This window comes from Cicer arietinum, chromosome 6, assembly GCF_000331145.2.
Source record: "Cicer arietinum cultivar CDC Frontier isolate Library 1 chromosome 6, Cicar.CDCFrontier_v2.0, whole genome shotgun sequence".
Lineage (NCBI taxonomy): Eukaryota > Viridiplantae > Streptophyta > Magnoliopsida > Fabales > Fabaceae > Cicer > Cicer arietinum.
Window position 1 is genome coordinate 2,990,229 of NC_021165.2, and position 25,859 is coordinate 3,016,087.

The 25,859-nt window shown below is 36.3% G+C and overlaps 1 protein-coding gene across 6 annotated transcripts; it reads right to left on the reverse strand.

The window, feature by feature from the left end:
• On the reverse strand, positions 1 to 25,853 carry LOC101507359 (DENN domain and WD repeat-containing protein SCD1). Of its 6 annotated transcripts, none has more exons than XM_004512806.4 (31): positions 25,409 to 25,853; positions 25,152 to 25,245; positions 23,823 to 24,024; positions 23,333 to 23,474; positions 23,144 to 23,244; positions 22,623 to 22,686; positions 22,118 to 22,231; positions 20,900 to 21,126; positions 17,419 to 17,473; positions 17,242 to 17,325; positions 16,453 to 16,648; positions 16,229 to 16,358; positions 15,158 to 15,200; positions 15,031 to 15,075; positions 14,829 to 14,904; positions 14,620 to 14,693; positions 14,482 to 14,532; positions 12,858 to 13,015; positions 12,703 to 12,750; positions 10,073 to 10,130; positions 9,870 to 9,953; positions 8,370 to 8,631; positions 8,075 to 8,274; positions 7,928 to 7,992; positions 7,716 to 7,839; positions 7,414 to 7,595; positions 7,239 to 7,310; positions 6,987 to 7,147; positions 6,817 to 6,858; positions 6,249 to 6,457; positions 1 to 534 (listed from the first exon to the last, which is right to left on the reverse strand). In XM_004512806.4, exons 1-31 carry the CDS (start codon positions 25,580 to 25,582, stop codon positions 439 to 441), a joined length of 3,633 nt encoding a protein of 1,210 aa, XP_004512863.1. In that variant the 5' UTR covers positions 25,583 to 25,853; the 3' UTR covers positions 1 to 438. The 6 variants fall into 6 exon arrangements, 5 of the variants coding, with proteins under 5 accessions (XP_004512863.1, XP_004512862.1, XP_012574740.1 ...); XM_004512805.4 differs by having other exon boundaries at positions 15,158 to 15,203; XM_012719286.3 differs by lacking the exons at positions 25,152 to 25,245; positions 25,409 to 25,853 and adding an exon at positions 24,329 to 24,481 and having other exon boundaries at positions 15,158 to 15,203.
• Between the last annotated feature and the right edge of the window lie 6 nt (positions 25,854 to 25,859).

Sequence of the window (25,859 nt, forward strand, 5' to 3'; positions counted from 1 at the left end):
TACAAAACTTGCACATTCATTTTTCAAACAGAAATCATCTTATCTACAATAACATAATACCACTCACTAATTCGTACTGAAATTGATATTGAAAATCAATTCCCTGTATGCAAAAGTAAAAGTAACCATAACATACATTGCAAAATCAATTGGGATTAACCCTGTGCACAATCTAATTATCCACACTAACAAAAATTGTTCTTTGTCGTAGTATGTACATTCAGGATACAGGAACCTCTAACCACAGAATAATATGAGTGTTTGTGGGAGAGATTATCACAGCCAAACTTGGGTTTCAAGCTTAGTAGACTCATGAGATATCTTGCACATTATATACTTCACCAGGAAATAAACAAAAATAGGGAAGAGAACCACACCCTTCCTTATGTGCCTTGCTTTTCACTAACATTATTACAAACGTGAACATGCATATATCATTCAAATGTTGATGGTTGCATCCCATAGTCTTAGAAGCCCATTACGACCACCGCTGCATATCCTTTTCCTCTCCAGGTCTGATGCGATACATCTTACCTGCACGTTATAAAACTGGCAAAGTCAACCCGGGAAATTAACCAATGATAATGGAGAGAAAAGTCAAACAGACATATGATAACATTCCCCAGCCATTTATACTATTATCTGGCAAAAATTTGTTCTCAAGTTACAACAGACTTTCTAAGGATCTTATTGGCCATTACCCCATGATTTCCATCAAAGTGCATACTGAACCGTTCTTTGTTTCCTTCAAAGATTGACAAGTGTGCATTTGTGACATTTGTGGGCAAAAAGGTGTCATACCATATAGCATTTTTCTAACTTTTAATGAGCCATATAAATTGTCACTACAAGGCATGATTTCATATAGAGATTGAAAGATATTTGGTTTTTGTAACTTCAATACAACAGTATAAATAAGTTACTTAAGTAACTTCAACAATCTCAAGGAACATCCCAAGAAATAGAAGGAAGGGAAGTAAGGATTATGTGACGATGATATACTTACATCAGGCATGTAGAAATTTGTCTATGTTCATACACGTTAATCTTGGAGGTAAATAATACCATAAAAAAACTATATCTCAAAAATTTACCAGGGAAAAAACTACAACTTGAACCATAACAATTTCGGGGTATGGAAAAGAAATTGTTAAATATTATAATGTAAATATTATATTATAGTAGATGGGCTGTAAGTATTCTGGCCCGTTAGTATTACTGTAAATTAGGGTTGTTTAATATCCTTTGTCTATATAAAGAAATTCCGCTGTGTAGTTGAAACACACGGGTTATTCACAATATGTCTCTCAATACTCTTTATATTCAACATGGTATCTAGAGCCAACTGAGAGACAACCCTAATCGTCAACTACCCGGTCGACTCACTGTCTCCGGTGAATATTTTTTCGGCAAACCGTGTTCTCAACTCCGATTTGCCCCCCCTCTGCCGTTGATACGCTGATTCCTCAATTTTTGTTCAGCCGTTCACGCTCTACCGTCACTGCTGTCACCGTTTCTGTCGAGTTTTCTCGACGAACGACCACTTCATCAGCGCCGTACACCCCAGATCAGCCAAACCCTTCCGCCGCGCCTTCAGAAACCTGCTCACGCGCCGCCTGCACACCCCGCGCGTGAGATCCACGTGCCGCCACTGCCACCGCGCGTGACGGCGCGTCCGGCGGCCGTTCACGGTGCCGCTTCTTCCACTGCACTCGCCTTGGCCCCCTGCTTCCATATCTGCCCTCAGTTTTCAGTTTCGAGTTACGGATATACGAGTTCCAATTCAAACGGCCCTTGTTTTCCCAGTTCCGACGCGTTTTCTGACAATCTGTGCTGACCATGGCGTCCTAGTCTGAAACAAAGAGCATCTTCACCAACTACATCACTTCTCCTCTCTCTGTTGAAAAATTGAATGGATCAAATTATGATAGTTGGGCTGCCGACATCAAACTGTGGCTACGTGGTCAAGGTTACGAGGATCATCTCACCCAAAACCCTGAAAAGGTGAGTGTGACTGAAACATCCAAATGGAGTCAGATCGATGCTCAGTTGTGTAGTGTCATTAAGTCTACACTTCATCCAGATGTTAAACCGATTTTCCGTCTGCATCTCACGTGTGAATCGGTTTGGAGTCAAGCAAAGACACTCTATACTAACGACACACATCGTCTCTATGGAGTTTGTCACCGCTTGTTGAATATCATTACTCCGAAGTCACTCGATGGCTCTATTTCTGCATATCTTGGCACCGTTCATAGTGCACTTCATGACTTTAATGAGTTTCTCCCTCCTGCTGCAAGTAATCCAACTGTACAGAAGAAGGAGTTGGATCAACGCAGCACCTTCTTCATGCTTCTTGCACTCTATGGCCTACCCCAGGAGTACTCTGCAACCCGTGATCAAATTTTGGGGTCTGTTACTGTTCCGGATATGTCTACTACTTCAACGATCCTCCTTCGAGTACCAGCAAAACATCCAGTTGAGCAGTCTATTACTTCCATTCCGGGTGACACTGCTGCCCTTGCATCTCAGGGACATAATCAACATCGTTCTCGTGGAGGACCATCCAACTCTAAGCCTCGTCTCAAGTGTGAGCATTGTCATCGGGTTGGACACACTATTGATCGTTGTTGGAAGTTGCATGGTAAGCCTTCGCCTTCGATAAATGCAACTCAACTTGATCCTTCTGCAACTATTCAGACTACACCATCTCCACAAGGCTCCCCAGCAAACTATGAAGATTTTCTCCGATGGGTTCAGAGTCATCCGAACTCTAGTTCTCCTACTTCGGTTGCACATACTAGTAACTCATCCGTTTACCTCTCTCACTCATCTTCTCTCGGCCCTTGGGTTCTTGATTCTGGTGCGTCTGATCATGTTACTGGTAATAAAGGTCTCTTTTCTTCACTCTCTACATCTGGTTTTTTACCTACTATAACTTCTGCCAATGGTACTCAAACTCGGTCTCAAGGAGTTGGCACTGTCCACATCCTCCCTTCCATCTCAGTTGCATCTGTTCTCTATGTACCTGGATGCCCCTTTAATTTACTTTCAGTTAGTCAATTGACTCGGTCTCATAATTGTATTATTACTTTCACTAATGATAATGTTACCTTGCAGGACCGGAATTCGGGACGGACGATTGACGTCGGATGTGAGTCAAGGCCTCTATTACCTTTCTACATCTTCCAAGACGTGCTCTGCCACAGAGTCCCCTCATACTATCCATGCTCAGCTAGGACACCCAAGTCTTACCAAACTACAAAAACTGGTGCCTAGTTTGTCTAAGTTATCTACTTTACATTGTGAGTCGTGTCAGTTAGGGAAACACACCCGTAGTAATTTTCCCGATCGAGTCAATAAAAGAGTATCATCTCCTTTTGCTTTAGTTCACTCTGATGTTTGGGGTCCCTCTCGTACTGTGTCTACTTTAGAGTCTAAGTATTTTGTTACTTTTATTGATGACTATTCTCGTTGTACGTGGTTATTTTTAATGAAAAATAGAACTGAATTGTTTTCCATCTTTGAGCAATTTTATAAAGAAATTAAAACCCAATTTGGAGTTTCCATTCGTACCTTAAGAAGTGATAATGCTCGAGAATATTTGTCTCATCAATTTCAAAATTTTATGGCTTTCCAACGGATTTTACACCAAACCTCATGTCCTCATACACCTCAACAAAACGGGGTAGCCGAACGCAAAAATCGGCATCTCATTGAAACCACACGAACCTTGCTTCTCCATGGCAATGTTCCATTCCGTTTTTGGGGGGATGCAGTCTTAACGGCGTGCTACCTTATTAACCGTATGCCATCTTCTGTCCTTGATGGCAATATCCCCCATTCGGTCCTCTTTCCCCATACTCCTCTTCACCCACTACCACCTCGTGTCTTTGGGTCCACATGTTTTGTCCACAATTTATCTCCTGGTTTGGACAAATTGTCAGCTCGGTCACTCAAGTGTGTCTTTCTCGGTTATCATCGGTCCCAAAAGGGCTATCGTTGTTATTCTTCGACACTACACCACTACGTTACATCAGCCGATGTTACCTTTTTCGAGTCTGTACAATATTTTAAACCTACCCATATAGCTACTGAGCCCTATAAGGACATTACTCCCGAACCTCCTCAAGTAGTTATACCTCTTCCACCCACTCATATTCCTATCGAATCTGCCGAGTATGCCCCTCAACCTCCTCGACCACTACAAACATATCAGCGTCGTCGCTTACCCTCTGTTGTGCCTGTTCCTGTTCCCATTACAGACTCTCCTCCGACGCCACCTTCGGATCCGGCCCTGCCACCTGAGCCTGACCTTCCCGTTGCTCTTCATAAGGATATTTGCACCACCCGTAATCCATCTCATCATTATATTGATTTGTGTTATCATCGTCTTTCTCCTTTACATTACACTTGCTTGTCCACCTTGTCTTCTGTTTCTATTCCTAAAACTACAGGTGAAGCATTATCCCACCGTGAATGGAGGCAAGCAATGCTTGATGAGATGTGTGCTCTACAAAGCAGTGGTACTTGGGAATTGGTTCATTTACCTCGTGGGAAGTCGTTAGTCGGGTGTCGTTGGCTTTATACAGTGAAGGTTGGTCCTGATGGTAAGATTGATCGATTTAAGGCTCGTTTGGTAGCCAAGGGATATACTCAGATTTTTGGGTTGGATTACAGCGACACATTCTCACTTGTTGCCAAAATGGCATCTGTCAGACTGTTTTTCTCCATTGCAGCAATTCGACATTGGCCTCTCCATCAACTTGACATTAAAAATATTTTTTTGCACGGCAATCTTGAAGAGGAAGTTTATATGGAGCAACCACCAGGGTTTGTTGCTCAAGGGGAGTCTTCCAACATGGTTTGTCGGCTACACAGGTCCCTTTATGGTCTTAAACAGTCTCCTAGAGCTTGGTTTGGCAGATTCAGCTCGGTAGTACAAGAGTTTGGTATGATCCGTAGTGAAGCCGATCACTCTGTATTTTATCACCACTCAGCCCAAGGGTGCATCTATCTTATTGTTTACGTGGATGACATTGTTATAACTGGAAGTGATCAGCAAGGAATACTCCAGTTAAAACAACATCTCTCAAATAAATTTCAGACTAAAGACCTTGGTAAACTCCGTCATTTTTTGGGTATTGAAGTATCCCAATCCAAAGATGGCCTTGTAATTTCACAAAGAAAATATGCTATGGACATTCTTGAAGAAACAGGCCTATTAAATGCCAAGTCAGTTGATACTCCTATGGACCCAAATGTCAAACTCCTACCCAATCAGGGGGAGCCTCTATCAAATTCAGGAAGATATAGGAGATTGGTTGGAAAATTAAACTAACTCACAGTCACTCGTCCTGACATTTCCTTTGTTGTCAGTGTGGTAAGTCAGTTCTTAAATTCTCCTTGCCGAGAACATATGGATGTTGTAATTTGGATTCTTAAATACATCAAAAGTGCACCTGGAAAAGGTCTCATTTATGAAGATAGAGGACATACTCAAATAATTGGCTACTCAGATGCCGATTGGGCAGGCTCACCCATAGATAGACGATCAACTTTCGGGTATTGTGTACTTGTTGGAGGAAATTTAATATCTTGGAAGAATAAGAAACAAAATGTTGTTGCAAGATCCAGCGCTGAGGCAGAATACAGGGCCATGGCACCAGTAACATGTGAACTCATCTGGTTGAAACAGTTATTGAAAGAACTTCAATTTGAAGAGGCCAGCACAATGACACTAATATGTGATAATCAAGCTGCATTGCACATTGCCTCGAATCCTGTTTTTCATGAGAGGACCAAGCATATTGAGATTGACTGCCATTTTGTTAGAGAAAAGATCGAATCGGGTGACATCATCACTAACTTTGTCAATTCCAATGATCAGCTAGCAAATGTGTTTACTAAGGCATTGCGAGGTCCTAGAATTAGTTATATATGTAACAAACTAGGTGCATTTGATTTATATGCTCCAGCTTGAGGGGGAGTGTTAAATATTATAATGTAAATATTATATTATAGTAGATGGGTGTAAGTATTCTGTCTCGTTAGTATTACTGTAAATTAGGGTTGTTTAATACCCTTTGTCTATATAAAGAAATTCCGCTGTGTAGTTGAAACACACGGGTTATTCACAATATGTCTCTAAATACTCTTTATATTCAACAAAAATATATGCATACAATTCAAAATTATATACAGTAAAAAATATTTGAAAATTATATGACAGCCAAAAAAACACATACCATGGCAACTGTTTTTTGTGGTGTTCTATAAAGCTGCCACCCAGCCATCTTGGACCCGGGGCCAGAAAAACTACCAAGTCTCTCTTGAGGGCGATGAAAGAGAGAAAGAGAATTATCAGCAGCTCCAATACCTAACCAGTGCTCCCCAGCATTAATTGATAATATGGCAGCGTTGTGAACTGTTACATTTTTCGCACACCTTATACCTCCTGCACATTCAACCAGTATAATGTTACTAGGTGACCTCATATTCCTTCCGACTTTGCACAGCATAACTATGGGTATAACATGACCTCTGAAACATAATTGCACGAGACACACAGCCTTCCTATGTATTTCTATATAGAATTTCTTTTTTTAAATTTTCAAGATTAAGACACCACTTATACGAAGTAGCCGTACAGTCAGAATATTTTACAATGATAGGTGTAGTTATATGAATAACTGCAGGGTAAAGCTACAATAAGGGAGTACTCTTTAACATGTTGGTGCTTCTTGGTCAAACTGTGACATTAAACAGCTATAATTTTCCAAAAAATAACTCGCAACATCAATGAGGCTATCATACCATCATCATTTTCCCAAAATCGCAGCAGGCCATCCGTTGACCCTGCAATGGAAATTTAACATTTCAGCAAGGTAAAACACAACAACTAAATTCCCTTCGAACAACTCTTCAAAAACTGACAAAATAATGATAATCAAATAACAGCACAGCCAAGATTTGGAGATACATACCTGTTATTATTCCTCTATCTAACGACGAATATTCAACACATAAAATTGGCCCTGCATGGCATGCTAGGACAGCATCACATGTTCCTCGTGAAACAGACCATATTCTTGCCGTCCAATCATCACTACCAGTAATAACAGTGTCACCAACCATTCTTAGTGACCTGCATTTTATATAGAATTAAATATTAGATATATGTTTACATTTGTGAACACATACAGTAGAAGAGAAGTAGAAATATAATTCTTGTTTACCTTATCCATTGTGTATGTCCTGAAAGTTTATGCATCTGCTTACTAGCACGAATGTCCCACATGTTGGCAACCCTGTGGTGCGAGCACCGGATTAAACTTTAGACTCTAGACAATTAATGTATGACAAATATCTAAATCGCAAAAAAAAAAAGTTGTATTTTTTGTGGTATCATACACGTCTCTTCCAGCCGCGGCCAAGATTCCCACATTGTCATCATATTCCATGCATAAAACAGCACTAGAGCAACGACCAACAGTTGCAACACATCTATCAGTTCTTACATCCCACATCTTCACAGTGCCATCATGGGATGCAGTTAGCACACGTTCGCCTGAGAGCGTGCGTACACAGCTGACCTACACAGTTGGTTTTCTAAATTAAGATTCAATCATCCACTGTGTATATTTTTAAAAGATTCTTAATATGTCTAAACTGTTTACTGCAGAACAAGACAATATTTTTAAAATAAATAATACCGGTCCTTCATGGCCTTTAAGCTCTTCTAAAAGTTGAGTTGTCTGCTTATCCCACACCAAAACAGAATGATCATCAGATCCTGACACCACCTTCCCCCTATCTGAACTTATGGCACGGACAGTCCTATATTAAAAATGAAGCAAGATTGCACATAACTACTTATTCAAAGATGTTAACAACCATACAAGAAATTTAGAGAGAGAGAGAGAACCTTGTATGCCCTTTTAAAGTTGCCCTGAGTTCAGAACCACGAAGACTTGGGTCCCATATCTTAACCTGCATATTCACAAAAAATTTATGCACATCACGCCTTGTTTTAGATACAAAGTGACTCCATATCAAAAATAAAGACACTTACTGAGCAGTCTGTGCTTCCACTAATAAAGAAACCAGCATCTTCACGGTCACCCACCAAATCCCACACTTCTCTCTTTGTAACACAGTGGAGAGCAGTGATGGCACCATTATGACCCCTAAGTATGCGAACATTGGTTTGAAGCTTCTTCTGCCCCCCAGTTGATAGATCTTGTTTGCGAGGTGTCCCATTCTCATTTGTGGCTAAAGTTGTATGGAAGTAGAGCAAAGTGAACTAGCAGTTTATTCAGGAGTCAAGGAGACACAATTGTACTTATAGACAATATTATAACAAGTACCTGAATTGCCTCCGTCAGATGTCCATCTACGAACGCGACTAAATGAGCTGGACCTAGATGTTGTATTTCTGCTGAACATACTTTGAACCCAGTTTCTACCAACACCAGTTGCCTCAGTTGGTTGCTGGTCCTCATCTTTGGCATTTTTTGAATGTGGAGATGGCAATGCAAGTGATAGCGCCGATTGTGCCTTCATTGACGTGAACCCCCAGTATCCATTACGTAGTTGTTGGATATGAGACAAGAATCCTCTAATTTTTATCTGAATCAATCACACAAGGAACAGATCAGTAATAATTCTTGCCGTGAGCTACTGAGCTCAAATCTTCAGTTGCATAAAATCAAGACAATAGTGATCACTAACAACTGATATGTTATCATTAAGACCAACTATATAATGAAAAATTGAACAAGGATGCAAATAGAAACAACAGATGTAGATTCTGTAATTCTTTTTTAGCATAGAATTTTGAGTTTACCGACATTTGTGATTTTAATCAAGTTGCCTTCACTATTATTTTATGTAGGAACTTAAACTAATGTTTTTCTTATCATTTTTATTACTTGCGAATCCACAACATACTAGATAAAGTATTTAATTGGCGTCCCTCTATAAAGAGTTTGTTAAAGTATTAAAATTGTTATAAATTTAAGGCAAAGTATCAAGATCCTATGAACTTGTATTGTGACAATTAATGGACTATCAACATTACTCAAAATTAAGTTAAGAATGACTAGACAAAACAATTAAAATAGACAGACACTTCATTAGGCAGACGTGGGTATTGGTTTGATAATGATAAGTCCCTAGATTATTTATTTTTCTAATACTTTTGAAGTGGACTAAATCATTTTAGCCCAGCTTATAACAATGTTTAACAGCAAGAAAGTAGCGATAGTAGAGGGATGTCTTGATTCTTTTGTAATATAACTGACTTCTCAATTGCATAACGGATTCTCTCCCTTGGCAAAGTTTGTTCCAAAGAAATAAAAAAGTTATTGGAGATTTCTTTTCCTGTTCATTGATTCTTTGTTTTCCATTTTCCTACTCTTCAAAAATCCTATAGCGCAGGACGAAACAATTTTACTGTCTATTTACAAGGAATTGTAAAGTAAACATATGTACAAACGGAAATAGTATTGTGATCCCTGAATTTTGGTAATGGAAGTTTTATAAGAGGAAAGAACAATAATGGAAAGAAGGAATAAATGTTAATTATTAACAAGTCTCAATAGCATGTAAGCAAAAAATGAATTTCATTTTCTTAGATAAAAGATTTAAAATTTCATGAAGCCCGATATGTCTGTCTCTAATCTCTATACCCGCAAAAGCTCTTCACTAGATCCAAAATTACAGTATCTTGTAACTTTAAAGAACATGTTTACTCCAGAGACAACTCCCCATTTTTATGTTTTTGCGGTAAAAAGACCAAAATGGTTTCCTTTACCATATTTCAAACTTCAAAAAGAAATGTGCAGTGAAAAATAGAATTAACTTACAAATTGTTTGGATCCGATACTGTTCCTCTCTGCAATTGTTTCGATCATGTACCAAGCATCATTATCGGGAAGTCCAAGCCCAGCCTTAATCGAAGCAAACGAGGCTCAGTATTTAGCACAAAAATATATAACTCAAGTACTCAACTTAAATTACAATACAAAAGATAATATAGAATTCAAGCACATAACAACCAAAGCAATACCATGTGTGAAGCCAACACAACAAGCTGTGCAGTCACCAGAGATGCATAGTTGGCTGACCTGACAAGAATACAAATTCAAAAACAATAGTGTAAAGAACAATATAATATAGATTATAAAATTATAGGCACATTGAATTTTATTCAGCTTAGTTAAAATATTTGGATGCTTGGATACTCGTTCAGAAAGGAGAGACTAGTATTGAGAATGAGAAAGAGAAAAAACAAGAAAGCATGGGGCAGAATCTGTGTATTTTACACATCAGACCGGCATTTTATACATATTGAATACAAATATTAACATTACACTATATACTATATTTACATGATACTATCTATTAAAGTATCAGTCCAATCTATCAGAATATATTGCCTAATAAAATAACAAGAATGGAAGTAAACACTCAAGTAAACCTATACTCTAATACTATGAAGCCATAACTACTTATTTACAACACATATATACATATATACATATGTAATTGATGTTGAAATTCTCATCTAAAAGTGTTAGAATATTAGAAAATATCTTCTAATATCTTTTGTATTATATTAGAGTATATTGAATTAGTTTCTGGAATCAATTTATAATCATAGAGATGTCTTAGAATATCTCTCATTATTATTATGATTTGTGATTTATTTATGATTGAGTCCATATATCTCTATAAATAGAGATTAATATTGAGTCTTTGGTAATCAAGTTAGCATAAAACTATTATCAATAACATTCAAACTCTTATTATTTTCTCTCCACCTTTTATCTAAATCCAACAACTTCAACATGGTATGTAAAACCAATTTCGATTCTTCTTGAATTGTCTCACCACTATTTTGCTTTCAAGTTCCCAAAAGATTGGGAAAATAATAATAGTTTATCTATTCTGATATGATATTTTTCGTTCAGTTCGCTATTGTCGCCGCAACCATTGCTTTCAGCGAACAACCACTTCAATAGCATCGTCTTCTCTAGATCATCCCACACCCCAAAGTGTATCACCAAACGCCGTCACAAGCACCTACATGACAACGCATTTGACAGTTGTTTACGACGCGTCCTTTCTCGTTGCACTCGCCCCAGCCTTCTCATTCCAGCTATGCCATCATTTTTTCAGTTTCGAGTCACAGATATGTGCGCTCAAATTCAAAGAGCCCCTAGTTCTCCATTTTGGACGCATCTTTCGTCTTTACTTGATTGATCATGGCTTCATTTTTGTTTTAGTAGCGCTGCTTCTTCTTTGGTTTTTGTCATGCAATTCATTTCTTACTAACAAGTTTTATCAATGGCTTTTATGCCCACCATTGATCATTCCGGTGGTATCTCTTTTTCCACAAATGAATTATATTAGTGATGACTTCTTTTTCTATTGATGGTCATTCTAAGGTGTCTTTTTTTTTTTCATAAATCACACTTTAGCATGGCCATTTGTTCCAGATGCACTAGCCTCATCTTTGTCTCAGATGTACTAGTCTTGTCTTTCTCTCTCTGAACCACGCATCTTTCTCCTTGAAGCAAATTCAAGTTTAAATATTTGGGTCTCCAATATTATTGGTTTGAAACTTCTAAATGCAGTTTTTTAAAATGACATACCTTTCATTGTTCGATTGTTTGTCATGAATTTCTCTCAGGCTAATAATCATTCAAGCTATCGGTCTAGACTATCTTTATAGCAATTCTCTCCGACTTCACTTGCATCCCTACGTTGCTTTTTTATTTTACCGAATAATATATTGTTTTCTTGTAACAACCTAAAGCTTAGTAAGCTATAGCTTAGTAATATTTAGCTTGAGGGGGAGTGTTAGAATATTCAAAAATATCTTATAATATCTTATCTTTTATATTATATTACAATATCTTAAGTTATTTCCTATGATCAATTTATAATCATATAGATATCTTAGAATATCTCATTATTATTATGATTTGTGATTTATATATGATTGAGCCCATGTATCTCTATAAATAGAGATTAACATTGAATCTTTTATAATCAAGTTAACATAAAGCTATTATCAATAACATTCAAGCTCTTTTATAATCCCACAACTTCAACAAGAAGCATAATTACTAGGATGAAAAACCCTTTCATGGGGTTGGCAGGACAAGGAAGGGAAAATGCAGGGTGAAAAAAGTGGTCAGGATAGAGGAACATATACAACATTTGAAGATGGTCGGGATGGAGAAACATATACAACATTTGAAGATGGTCGGGATGGAGGAACATATACAACATTTGAAGATGGGCGGGATAGGGGAACATATACAACATTTGATTGGTGTGAGGAACATATTGTTGTAACATTTGTTAGAGTTTCTAATGATCAGATGCTTTCAATTGCACTAATCATTATTGAAAATGAGACAAATAACTAACAGTATAGACATAATGTAATTTAAAGAACCAAATCTAAAAAAATAAATAAATAAAACTTAAAGGACTTCAGCAAAAATTTGACTAAACTTAAAGGATCATAAGTGTATTTTTGCCATTCTTTTTTTTGAATAAAATAAGTTAATATTCATGAGGATAGGAAATATTCCAGAAGTTAAACAACGAGGAAGTATTTATCAAGAAAAATAGAATAGTCAACAAAAAAAAAAATTCAATGTACGCAGAAAAGCTAATCCTTACTTGTTTGAAGATTGCTCCATTAAATAGTCAAAATATCCTTCCCAAAAACTGCAACAAGGAAAGTGAATGAACTACGTCAAACACTCCTTCATGACCAGCACAATATGAAATTCTGATGATAAAACCATGATGAAACAATTACAGATAAGACATACCGTAGCTCCTCCCAAATAGATAGAGAAATAAGATGACGTTGGACATAGTCCGGCACATTATTACTGTCTTTCTTATACATATCAGAAGAAACTTCAAGAGCATCTCTAATGGTCAAGAGGTCATTACGCGATGTTGCACGATTGATAGCTGTTTTCAGCTGGAAAAAAAATTGAAAAGAGACAAGGAAGTTAACAAAAATATTGAAGAAAAAAATATTAACTCAATTAAAGGGGGAAGTTACCCTTAAATTTTGGACTTTAAGCCTAACTCAATGCCACAAAACCGACTAGTACGGTGAGAGCTTCCCAAGCCATATAAAGACTATCTAAGACATATCTCTAGCCGATGTGAGACTCTCACCACACCTCGTTACGCTTAGGACTAGGCATCTTAAGCATGGACTAATAATACAAGTGGAATAACATAGATTTCAACACACCACCTGACAACCAAGATCTGGAGCATGGAAAAATGTTGGTGGAATAGTAGGAGATCTTGGACCAAGAACAGATCTGAGACAGGCTCAAATACCATCTTAGAATTTGGGCTTTAACTCTAACTCAACCCCACAAAAACAGCTAGGTGAGGACTACCTAATCCCTATAAGCACTATCTAAGTCATATCTCTAATCAAAGTGGGACTTTCATTTAGCTCTTGCCATATAGAAGCAAGTTATTTAGGCTTAAATATATTCTTAGTCCACCTAGTTTAATAAAAATTACACTCTGTTGGCTCTTGCCACATGGAAACAAGTTATTTAAGCTTAAATATATTTGTAGTCCCTCTAATTTTATAAATATTACAATTTGGCTCCCTCAATCTGATTGCAGAAATTTACCTCCTTCGAGTTTAAACAAAATTTAAACCTATTCGCTAGTGGGTCCTTCTAACGAAAACAGAGCATTAGAAGTTGGCAGTTGATACTTGATACGGTTTTCTGACTTTGTCCTACCAAAGGTGACAAGTGGCATAAGTCACTCTTTTCTAAGCATCGCCTCATTTAGAAACCACGTCAAGTCATTTCCTTAAGTACTAACAATAGTATTAGTGATTGAACTGGATTTACATCAAACTAAAAATTTGAAAGACAACGTTTCTGCAAGCAAAATAAGGGAAATTATATTGAAACTTCTACAGCAGTAAAAAGATACAACATGCAATTAAGACAATTTTTTGTACTCTGAAAGCTGGATCAATTTGTACTTGAAAAGAGATCATTTACAGATTTCAATGATGAATCGTGGCGACAAAATTGCACTACTGTTGGCACACCAGTTTTCAAAGGCTAAATACAAAAAATCCAATCCCATGATTTGTGGAGGCACCAGAAAGATAGCCTAATAACAATATTGGAAAATAATCCCACAGTAGTGATTGGGATACTTTATTGTGACTGGGAGGAAGGGGAAGTCATGAAACAGGGTGGATACGGATATTAATAATCAAACAGATGTGACTCCTAAGTTTATAAGTTGACCAACCACAAGTTTGCTTGACTGCATATCAAGATTGTTATAGCAATAAATAAAGGACATTTGCTGATTTAATAATTCCTAATTATTTCTTCTTTGAAACACAGAATTAAAAAGATTAACATAAATAAAGGCTAAGCATTTGTTTACCAGCTCTTTCACTGCAATAAACTGTTCTTCGGTGAGCTGACAGTGCCAACCCTGATAAAAAGTTCCAGCATAAGCTTTCTTACCCCAGAAAAAGAAATTATAAATAAATATCAGTGCTATTTGAATAATGTTACTAACAGAATGAATATGCTCCCTTATACATTCAACAAATCCACTACCACCAATTCCCTCTGCATCAGATTCAATCAAAGCTGCAAAACCAACCACATAGTCATATTTTGGTAGTTTTTTCAGACTGCTAAATAGAGTAACTTTTCTGGTAAAAATAAGAAATATTTGATCCTCAAGTATTAGCAAGAAAGATGAGATCTGCTAAAACAAAATACCAAGTATTGTTCCATATTCAAAGGATGAAAGAGGATCATCTGTCGCTCCCAGTTTAAGAAGCCGCAGCCATAAACCCTGTGTGACAAGAAACACATAATAGTAAAATAGAGGAACAAATAGAATGAAAAAACAAAAACATTTTTGTAAGAATGGTCACAGACACACACAGAGGGAACGTATTTAAAACATTAAAGAAGCTACCTGCAGCTTAACCTTAATGTCCAGCACCATAAGCTCTCTTTCAGCCTGAAACCACAAGTTAATAATGTTAGGGGTCATTTGCATCAATTGGCACACAAGTAGCACTATCCAGGGGATGTTAACTTACAGCTCTCTCGAGTGGACTAAGATTATCTGCTAAAGGATCCTTACTGCTAAACACAGAAAAGAATGGTAAGATAGAGAGAAAACGTACAAATAAATTCCAAGGTGATAAAACGGAAAAGATTGGGATATAAGTTGGAAACAGATAGATTATGTATCTATTTAGTTGAGATAATTAGTTACATAATAAATAGAAGGATGCAAAGGTAGAGGGATCATTCAGATTTATTAGCGTTGAGTACACAGAGCAATGGCTCAGTCATTAGGGGAAACTCTTAGAGAAGAGATTTCTCTTTATTGTCAGTCAATAAATTGTTTAGTTCCTTTGATTTTTCTATCAATTCCCCATTTCTCTTCCCTTGGTTCCTAACATGACTTCTTGTCATGGAACACTAGATAATGAATACAAGGTTCGATATTATGAACTCAAAAGCTGTACGCCTTATTTTCTCTTATAAACAGAAATTGTCACATGTTATGTACATGGACATTGGGAAAGACTGCCTTTAAAAAATAAATAATTTCAAATTAACCAAGAAGGGCATGTAAGAATCAATAACAACAAAAAAAGGTAAATCACACTCTTCCCCTAAGATAAGCTTAAATTACACTCCTCCCATCTTTTATTTTAAAACCTACATTCCCCTCCTGAGATGTATATAAATATTTGTATGCATGTATTCCACTTTGGTCTAATGACTATGTACAAGCCTTCACAGTGAATATTTATCCTTCCTCTACAACCTTCAATATCACTAACAACTAATTCTGAACGCTTTGTTATTTATTTTAGGATTCCAGAAGATAAATTGAAATTTCGGATACTCATTTTATTGGCTTTCAAACTTTTCCCAATAAATTTATTTTTAATCGAATAGCAGAGGTTCAAAGTTATGTTAACGATACTTGGAATCAAGTAGAAAAAGAAGTCCACATATTTACTTCTTAGGGGTGGGGAGGGTAGATTTTAAAATAAAAGGAGAGGAGAACACAATTTGAGCTTCTCTTAGGGGAGTAGAGTATAAATTTCTCAAATAAACTAAAGATGTATCAAACCCTTTCTGGCTTGCATTACCTTGGAGCATGTCTTCCTGAGTACTCAAAGGCATTACTAATGGTTGCAAGAATCTGCTTCCTCTTTTCTTCTTGCTCTTCTGTTCTGATGTTGGACGGAAATCTATCATAAGTGTATTTGGCACCAGATCCTGAAGACATGAGAAATGATAACTATATCCAATTTAGTTTATATTCACCATTTCATTCAGCTAGAAAATTTGGAGATAAAATAATTTGTTTCACCTGATATTCCAACAGCAGAATCTGATACTGTTAAAATCTCAGGTTCTACCAAGGATGTAGGAAAAACTGACATAAGGTTTTGACCCCTTCCAATTGCATCTTGTAGCTTATCAAGAACATTATTGTTGTTTTCATCAAAACCTACCCCTCTCTCCAAATAATCCATGAAACCATGCGAGTCAAGGAACTGAGCTATCTGTAAAAAACAAATTTGAAATTAGTATAAAGGTAGAAAAAGTTTACAATGATATAAAAAATACTCTTAGAATTTGGGGTTTAGGCCTAACTTGACCCCAAAAGCTAGCTCAAGCCTTATAAGGGCTATTTTGGTCATATCTCTAGTCGATGTGAGATCTAAACACACTATGTCACGTGTATGATAGGATATCTGGAATGTGGAGTAATCAGGATGCAAATAATATCACCCCCTCGTGCCTAGGACCTTAACATGTAGAAAGTGGACTAATGTGGGTGATCCAATAACTGATCTAGAATAGTTCTAATACCATCTTAGTATTTGAGCTTTATCCTAACTCAACCCTTTTAAGTCAGCTCAAGGGGGAAAGATTTCTTAAGCCATATAATGACTACTTTGCCGAAATTTCTTGTCAGTGTTAGATCTCAACAAATATAGTTAGGGTTCACTCATAAATCAAGCAAAGAGAATCTGACCACGATGTACCACCATAACAGCAAAAAAATATAATCATGATAAGGTTCATTCAAGACATTGGTATTTTCCATCATTGCTAATCAAAGAATATAATCCATGTTACGACCAATAATTACCATGGGCTCTGACGGTTGGTTGGTAGATCGAGACCGCTTCTTCAAAAAGGCTTGGGTGTTGAAGACATGAGTAGCACTATTTTCCTGACGCCAAAAAACAAATGCAAAGTTCATTTCAAGTTGTTATATGGAAGATGGAAAGCCAAACCTTCGACAAAAGAAATAAAATATTCATACTAGGAAATTGCGATAACCACTTAAAAATGTTGCAAAGAACTTTAGGAATATCATCCTGCAAAAAGCACAATGACAATACATCAGACTATACACTATTCATTGTGCTGCCAACATGTCTGGTTTATTACATGACTGCAATGCACATGAAAATTTTATTGGTCCACCTCAATACTTTATGCCTATTTTGAGGATGGACCATTGAGAGTCTAACAGAAATCAGGAGCGAATCATTAAACAACAAACTATGACTTAGTGTTGAAGTTGTGGAATTTTAGATAAAAGAAGAGAAAATAATAAGAATTTCAAATATTATTGATAATAACTTTATCAATACTTATAGTATCTTGATGAAAAAGACTAAATTATAGTCTCTGATTATAGAGATACATAGACTCAGTTTTTAATAAATAGAGAAATCAGAAGAAAAAAAATATTAATAGTAAGAGATATGGAAATTAATCTAAGAGAAGATCTATGATATGCTAAGATTGAAAACTGATCGTAGGAGATAAACTGAAATATTTTAGCATAATATCAAGATATTCTAAGATGTTATTTTATATACAGACACTCCCCCTCAAGCTATTTTATATTCAGAGGCACGGCACTGCATGAGTTGCAGCTTCCTCTTCCTTGGAATCTACCAGACCTCCTCCAAATCCTTGAGCATGACCACCAAAAACATATCTGCCAGAATTTTGCCTGATGTGCATGTGGGGATGGCAACAAAATCCACACCCGCGGATACCCACCTGAACCCATTCTGATTTGGACGGAAAAAACCCGCTTTGATTGGGTGCGGGTGCGGATTTTCTCCACAATTAAAACTCAAAGGCGGCAGCAGGTTTGGGGCTGTCGATATCCACCACCCACCCGCCCTGCTACTAATATTATTGTCATTTTTAAATTTTATATATATGTATATTTAATATTTTTTTCAATATTAAAAATTATAATCTTCTCTCTATATAAAATATTATTTTAATATTTATTATTTTTATTATTGTAAAATAATTATTATTTTATTATATTAATTATAATAAATATGACTTTTAAATTTATTATTCTATATATATGAATGAATGCAGGTGCGGACGGAGAAACTCAAACCCCGTCGCGGGCGGGAATGAGGACTTAAATTTCACACCTGATAAAAATAGGGCGGGTGCGGATTTTCCCCGAATAGTCGGGTGCGGGGGTGGGGGAAGCAAAACCCTCCCCCACCCCATTGCCATGCCTAATTGCATGGCCATTTGTATAGGAATCGTATTTTGGTTTGAATACTGACATTTGCATAGACATTTCCTCACAACAGTTCTTTTCAGTATTGTTCAAAGCGCACTTCACAAGATTTATCCAAAAAAAACACGCACTTCATGAGCTAATCAACCTCTTCAATTTGGTGGGGTTCAAATATACTTACTACCAGGGTAGTGATGGACTCTACTACCAGGGTAGTGATGGACTCTTATTCCCTGGGCACCGTGTAAAATTACTCCAGGATGCTCTTGCGGTGACACTGAATCCCCAATAACCAATGCCTTAATACAGAAAAGATACTCAGAAAGTGGACGAGAACCTTCCTTCATAATTCATATTGCAAAGCTCAATGCAACGTTAAACTCCTTTAGCTTTGGTTTGGGAATCAAAGTATGTCTGGATCTTTTTCCAACATTGCCATCAACCAACACAACCTATTATGCTCATCAGAATGAACTTTTAAGAGTGCTTTGGAGCCAACTCAATAACAGTTGGTCTTACAGCTCACACACAAGGTATTCCGGATTGATTTTACCAGAAGCACAATCACCTCGTTCGAAATTTTATGGCGTAATTGGATGGTTTACAAGAAACTAATATCAATGACCATTGAGGACCGGCTGGATCGTTGCTGCCAAGGTAAAAAGTAATAATAATCTGTCTTATCATCTAACTTTTCTGGCACAACTGAATCTGAATGTTGACGTGAATGTAGTGGAACATAGGCTATTAGTGTTACATTCACTGGTGATGGGTGAGCTTGCCAAAGGCTCTAGATACCATAAAAGAGTTTCATAATGGAGAGAGAGATAAAAAAACTAAAGATTTAAATTATGTTTATTTCACTATCCAATACACTATATACATTAGTTGTGTTCATAGACTGCAGTTTGAGCTCTAATTGGCTTAACTAACAGTTCAGTAATTGCTTGTATCGAAATAACCAACAAACTTATTACAGCAAGTCAATACAGTATTAGTACTCTAGAATACAGTATATAGTGTAGCGAGATATATACTCCTATCAATAGAAAAAGAAAACTCCTAATCTTAATTGCGTAAGGAAACCATGATAAATAAAGAAACATAAAACTATTCCTAAGAGATCATCTAAAATATGCGTTGAAGATATTCTAGATGCAACTATGATATTACAAGACAATTCTTAGATATTATAATATCAACCATTGCTAGGTACAGTGGCGGATCTTGCACAAAATATCGGGGGAGCCGGAGAGCGACGAGTATTAACTAAAATATTATAATTGAAATTCTTAAAAGTCGTATAGTTTTTTTTAGAGTTTCACACAATTCATACATAGTAGACAAGTTGAAAAAGTTAGAATTACAATTATCATAAGATTTACAATTTTCACAAGTCACATAATTCACACAAGTTTTTATAACTTCACACATTTCAATCAAATAAAATATATCTATTTTACGATTTTCATCTTGATCGAAAACTTTCTTCTTGAAAAATACATCAATTTTCTTATGTTTAAACATCGTATTACTCTAAAAAAAACACATTAATTAAAACAATTCACAATTAAAAAATAGTATCACACTATATCATATATCAATGGTTAACATATAAAACTTTGCTAATAGGTAGTAGTTGAGTTGCTAACTAAGATGTTAGAGTATGTGTTCGAGATTAGTTAGTTTATCTTTCGATATTAGGTAGTTTATCTATATATAAAGTTTGCTGTATTAATTTTATTATATTTTATTAGTATAAATTTTAAGAGAAGGAGAACAAATTAAGCAAGATATAAGAGAAGAAAGGTACATAAGTGGAGAGGAGAGAAGCGAAATGCAATGTCAGTTTCTCAAAACCTTCAAGTATATTTTAATACTATTATTTTGATAATCTATCGTTATTATATATAAAAAAAATTAAAAAATATAGGGGATGTTGTGTCCCTTGCCTGCTCCCGAGAAGGTCCGCCACTGGCTAGGTATTTCTATCTAATAACTTAAGATTTAAGGAATGTCTAATCTCAACATCTACGATTCCCAAACTATAGATTAATAAGACAAATCTTATTCATCTTCAAACATACAAGCATTATTGACTTCATTGAATAACGACGACGACAACAACAATAATAATAGTACATCACAGTTCTCTGCTCAAATAAAATTACCAAGAGTCGTTCAAAATGAAAAGAATAAAAGATAGAAAGTAGTGAATAATTTAGCGCCTAAACATCACCTTAGCTGCAGGTCATGATTGTCTCCCCATTGCTTAGCCCCAGATTTAGGGAAATGCTCAGATACACTATTACTATACATTCCAGCCTTCATTTGATCAATTCCAATTACACTGGGCTGTAATAAGTTCATGATCTCACCACGCAAAAAGCTGAGTTCTGGCTCAGGAATAGGTGGAATTTCCTCTGATGTAGTGATACGATTATACTCAAGGTCCACAACAACTACCTACAAGAGGTTAAAAGACATCATTTTTTTATCGTAGCAAAACGATCATTTGAAACAAATAGAATTTATCTAATCGTTGAGGACATAGAGAATGGCATTCCCACTATTTTGCATTTCTAAATTTGTAAACATGACAACAATAAATTGATTTTTAAGCTACTTTGTTTATCATATGTTATTGCCAGTCATTTAGTTTAGTTTATCAAGATTTTTCCATATATGAAGTAAAACAAAATGTCACTGTCACTACTTTTTGAAATCACCAACAAATAACTTTTGTCTAAACTCGAAAGTCAGGCCTCATTATGAAGATACAGGCCACGGAATATAGAAAGGCACTAGTCCTTGACTTTATCCTGTTACTCCCTCCATCTCACAATGAGTGTCATTTTAGCCAAAAAAGTTGTCGCAAAATGAATGTCATTTACAATTAACAATGCAACTTTAATTATTTTTTCCTATACTACTCTTCAATGATTACTATACACACAACTTCCAAAACATTATTATACTTTGCATTGATAATAGGAAAAAATCCACCAATAGTTAAGATGGGTAGTTTGGTAAAATGACTTCTCTCTTATAATTATTGCATTTCTTAATTTGTGTCCAAAAACTTAATCAACACTCATTATGACACGAATGGAGTAATAAAAAAATGACAAATGATACTTTTGAGAATAAAATACAAAGTATTATGCATTCAGGGTCGGGAATTAGCAACCTAAAAGCACAATGTCATCTTTTGAAAATAAGAATCTAACAATTACTTTTTAACCATTCATAATTATCATTGTTTTCCATTACAAATAGGAGATCATTAGCCATGGCAGTGTAACTTTTATTAAATGAAGAATACATTTTTACAGCCAACTAGTTTTCAACAACTATATGAAATACATAGCTACAAGGTGAATTACATGGTCAGAAACTGGACATTTTTTAAGAATTGCAACAATGGTGGTGTGGAACAAGAAAAGTAATGACTTACACCGTCCATTGCCAGAGCAGAGATATCAACACCTGAATAGAGCCCCATCATATATGGTGTAGGAGCATCAATATAATCTACTCCACTGTAAAACAGCAACGGAATGTATACATGCTAGAGAGGGAAAAAATCAACATTAGAAGTAAATAAACAAAAGGTGTCAGAATTTTAAGAAAATAGTATGACAAGGTACTAACAAATATGATATGCATAGAGGGGAAGAACAAGAAAATTGCAAGAATCGATACTTACCCACATAAATACCAAAAACAAAAATTACTTGGGAGGAGGGGCATATTTTACCCATTTGTGGAGGCTTGCTTAAACAATTAGATATAATGATCAAAGAAAAAAATGGTTGGGTCTGCTATTACCCCCCCACATGTAAGTCCACCCAATGAATTTTTAGAAAGAAGACCATCAGCAATCAGTCATCACAACATTAAAAGTGGTGCTGCATTAAAAACAGGAGGGAACTGGCGTACAGAAGTAAAGGATTGAATACCTGCCATCGGAATGGGTATATTAGGTGACAAATGGCCTCTGATGCGAGAGTTAGAAGTGAATACCTGCCAAAAGATACAGACTAAAAAATTATTTTACGACTGAGTTGAAATGACAAATTACCAAAAAAGCTCAGATAAAATTGAGGGAGACTTATGATCAGCTGTGATATTTACTACATCTGGAAGCTTGTCATAAACACTTTTTAGGTAAAGTAACTACCAGATAAGTGGTTAAATAACAAAATGAATTGATTAGTATATAAATATAAGAGGACTAGAAAATATAAATATCCATGGGAGCAAAACTCTCACATATCATCAGTATGAAGCATAGAGAAAATACAGGTGAAACTTATAAAATATACAGGGTAAAATTTACTATTGGCTTCAAAATATCAGTTGTGATTAACATGATATTTATGATGGTGATCTAGATGGAAGTAAAGAAACTAGGTCATTGCCACTGGGGATGTCAATGTGACACTGGAACTACTTCAATAGTCATAAATAAGAAAGGTACTTGTTAGCCCGAATTAAAATCCTCCTCTCAAGCAGCACTGCCGTGAAAAGTCTTATTAGGTTGTCAACATCCAAACACTGCACCAGAGGCTGGAATGATATCTGCACGCAATTTTTAGGACAGCTGTTAATTAATGAAGCAGAATCAAACAGCTAATAAAACCCCAAAAAGGGTTCTAGGAGTCCATACATCAACATGGGGAAGTCCATAGTTTGGTGGGGCCTCTACAGAAAGCAGACAATTCTCAATAGCAAACAGAACTCGCTCCTTACCAGGAGTTGGCAAAGGTACATTGGACACCATATGTGCTATAATATCCCATAATGGCTTGCTGAAATTGTTAAAGAGCTGGGAACATTAAAAGCAACGGAAACACAATATAATGGATTTTCACGATTAATCTAATGAAGCACGTTTAGTCACACTCATGGCGCATATAACTAAAACAAAACTTAGCTATATCTTGATTTTAAAAGGGAATAATTAATAAACTGAGTTATGTGTTAATATTTTAAAGAGGTGCAAATGATTATTATTTTATTAGCTACTGTATTATAGAACTTTCAAAAAACATTGGTTGCTGTTGTGTAGAACATACACAAAGGTTGTCACAATCTCAATAGCTGAATCCATAAGCAAGCTGGTTATGTTTTTTCCAACACGGTACACATACACTTACCTACTTCCATTTGGGGAGAAACACAGCGCAAACAGTTCCTCTAGGGCACTCCTTAGCACACTGAAACTTGGCGAGCGTGAAACTAGACAGATGCATTTGTCAGCATAGGAATTTGCCTGTATCCTGTAGGCCTCTGCAATATCTTCACAAACAGGATCCCGGAAAGAAATGCAGCTAACATAGATTTTTGAACCATCACCCTCTGTATTAAACTTTAAGTCAGTCTGATGTTCAGAACAACACCCACAACAGACGATATAAATGATACAAGCTACCAAAACAAACTTACCATGACTCAAATATGTTTTGGAAAACATGGTAAGAACGTGAGGGCATCATTATAAAAGGAAAATGTAACTTTTATGTGAAATGTTGAAATACTTTGCAGATTTGAAGGTAAAAAATTACTCTTTCTCAACATATTTGTGTTATCACAACCTCATAAGGTGGCTACTTTGCTTTAGAATAAGTGTATAGTCTGGTGGATAAGTTGTAGGTGTATGTACCCATTCAGTGTGTAACAGTTTCTCAGTTCCCTTTTTTAAAGCATAATGCCTCCATTTTAAGAACCTCTCCTTTCCCCGGGGTCTGCTTCGTTCATGCCTATTTCCACAGTCTCTCTGTGGTGCTCTGCTCATGGCTTCTTTTAAGGGAGTTTCCTAATATGTATAAATTGGAAAAAGAGCAACATCACTTTATCCCAAAGAATCAGTAACACCAAGAGACTGTCACTGGAAATTCACTTATCATTTCATTATTAACTGTATTGTACTACTTTTCCTCCAGTAAAATTCCTGTCATTAACAAGACGCTTTATGGCAGTTTACTGATGTATGCATACATTGTGAAATCTCCTGAACAAAATATTAGATTATTATAACCATGACGAACATGTTAAGTGGTTCTATATTGCAATCCGTAACCGCGATTGCAACTGCAATATAAAGGTTTTGAAAGTCTCCATAACAGCATCCCAACCATATTTGTGTCTTCATCAGCCGCATTTGGCTGCATTTTCCGCAATTTCAAGAACCAAAATGTAACAGCGACCGTAGCCGCAACTGAAAACATATTGTCAACTAATACCACAGTTCTCGGTATAAGAATGGAGAAATATAAAACAGTCTCTAATCATACAATAACCATACACCATGACTTCGTTCCTAAGGTTCAACGGGTAATTAAGTTACTTAAACCATCTATGCAAGAAGCTTCTATAATCAATGTCCATCTTCCTAACATACTTACACCAGAATCAAAGGCACAGCAAGTAACAAACAACTAAGGTAAATTGAATAGATAATGCTAGCAGTTAACAGAAAAGCATACCGGTCAAAACAATCGGATAGCTCCGCGGAAATGTGGAAGGATCATTTGGATCAAATCCTGACGAATGGAACTCAACACCAGCCGGTAGAACACACTGAAATCAACAATCGCTTACATTATTATATCATTATGAAAAGAGAAAACAATTCAGAAACGCAATAACAGAAACGAACTCGAACACTTCAAAATCATCAAAAATCGAGTGTAGAAAACGCGAAAGCGTATGAAGAGATCTTAGTAGTTGACGAAGTACATACTGTTGGAAGTTGAGGAGGTGGAGGAGGGTAGAGAGAGTGAGTTGAAGGTGGATACTGATCGAGAAGAGAAGGAAAATACATGCAACCGGTGCCTTGGTAACCTTTGGTTCCGTCAATGGATCGAATCTCCGGTCCGATCCCACACACGACGAAGTATTCGAAGATTCGAGACATTTTTGGAAGATTGTGAATCGAAGAATTGCGATCTCTTCTCCCCTTTTCCCACTCTGGAACTGGGAAAGAAGAGGGTGCTTCAAGATCTGGTACTCTCGGTTTCAACGAATGATGAATTTGAATGTGAATGTGAATGTGAATTTGAATTTGAACGTTTTTTAACTTGAATTTGTGAAATGAGAGAGTTGTAATATTTTTGCACCAAAATGCAATTCAGGTGTTCAGGGTCTTTGTTTTGAGAGAGATGTAAAAGAGAGAAAGAGGGACGAGGGAAAGA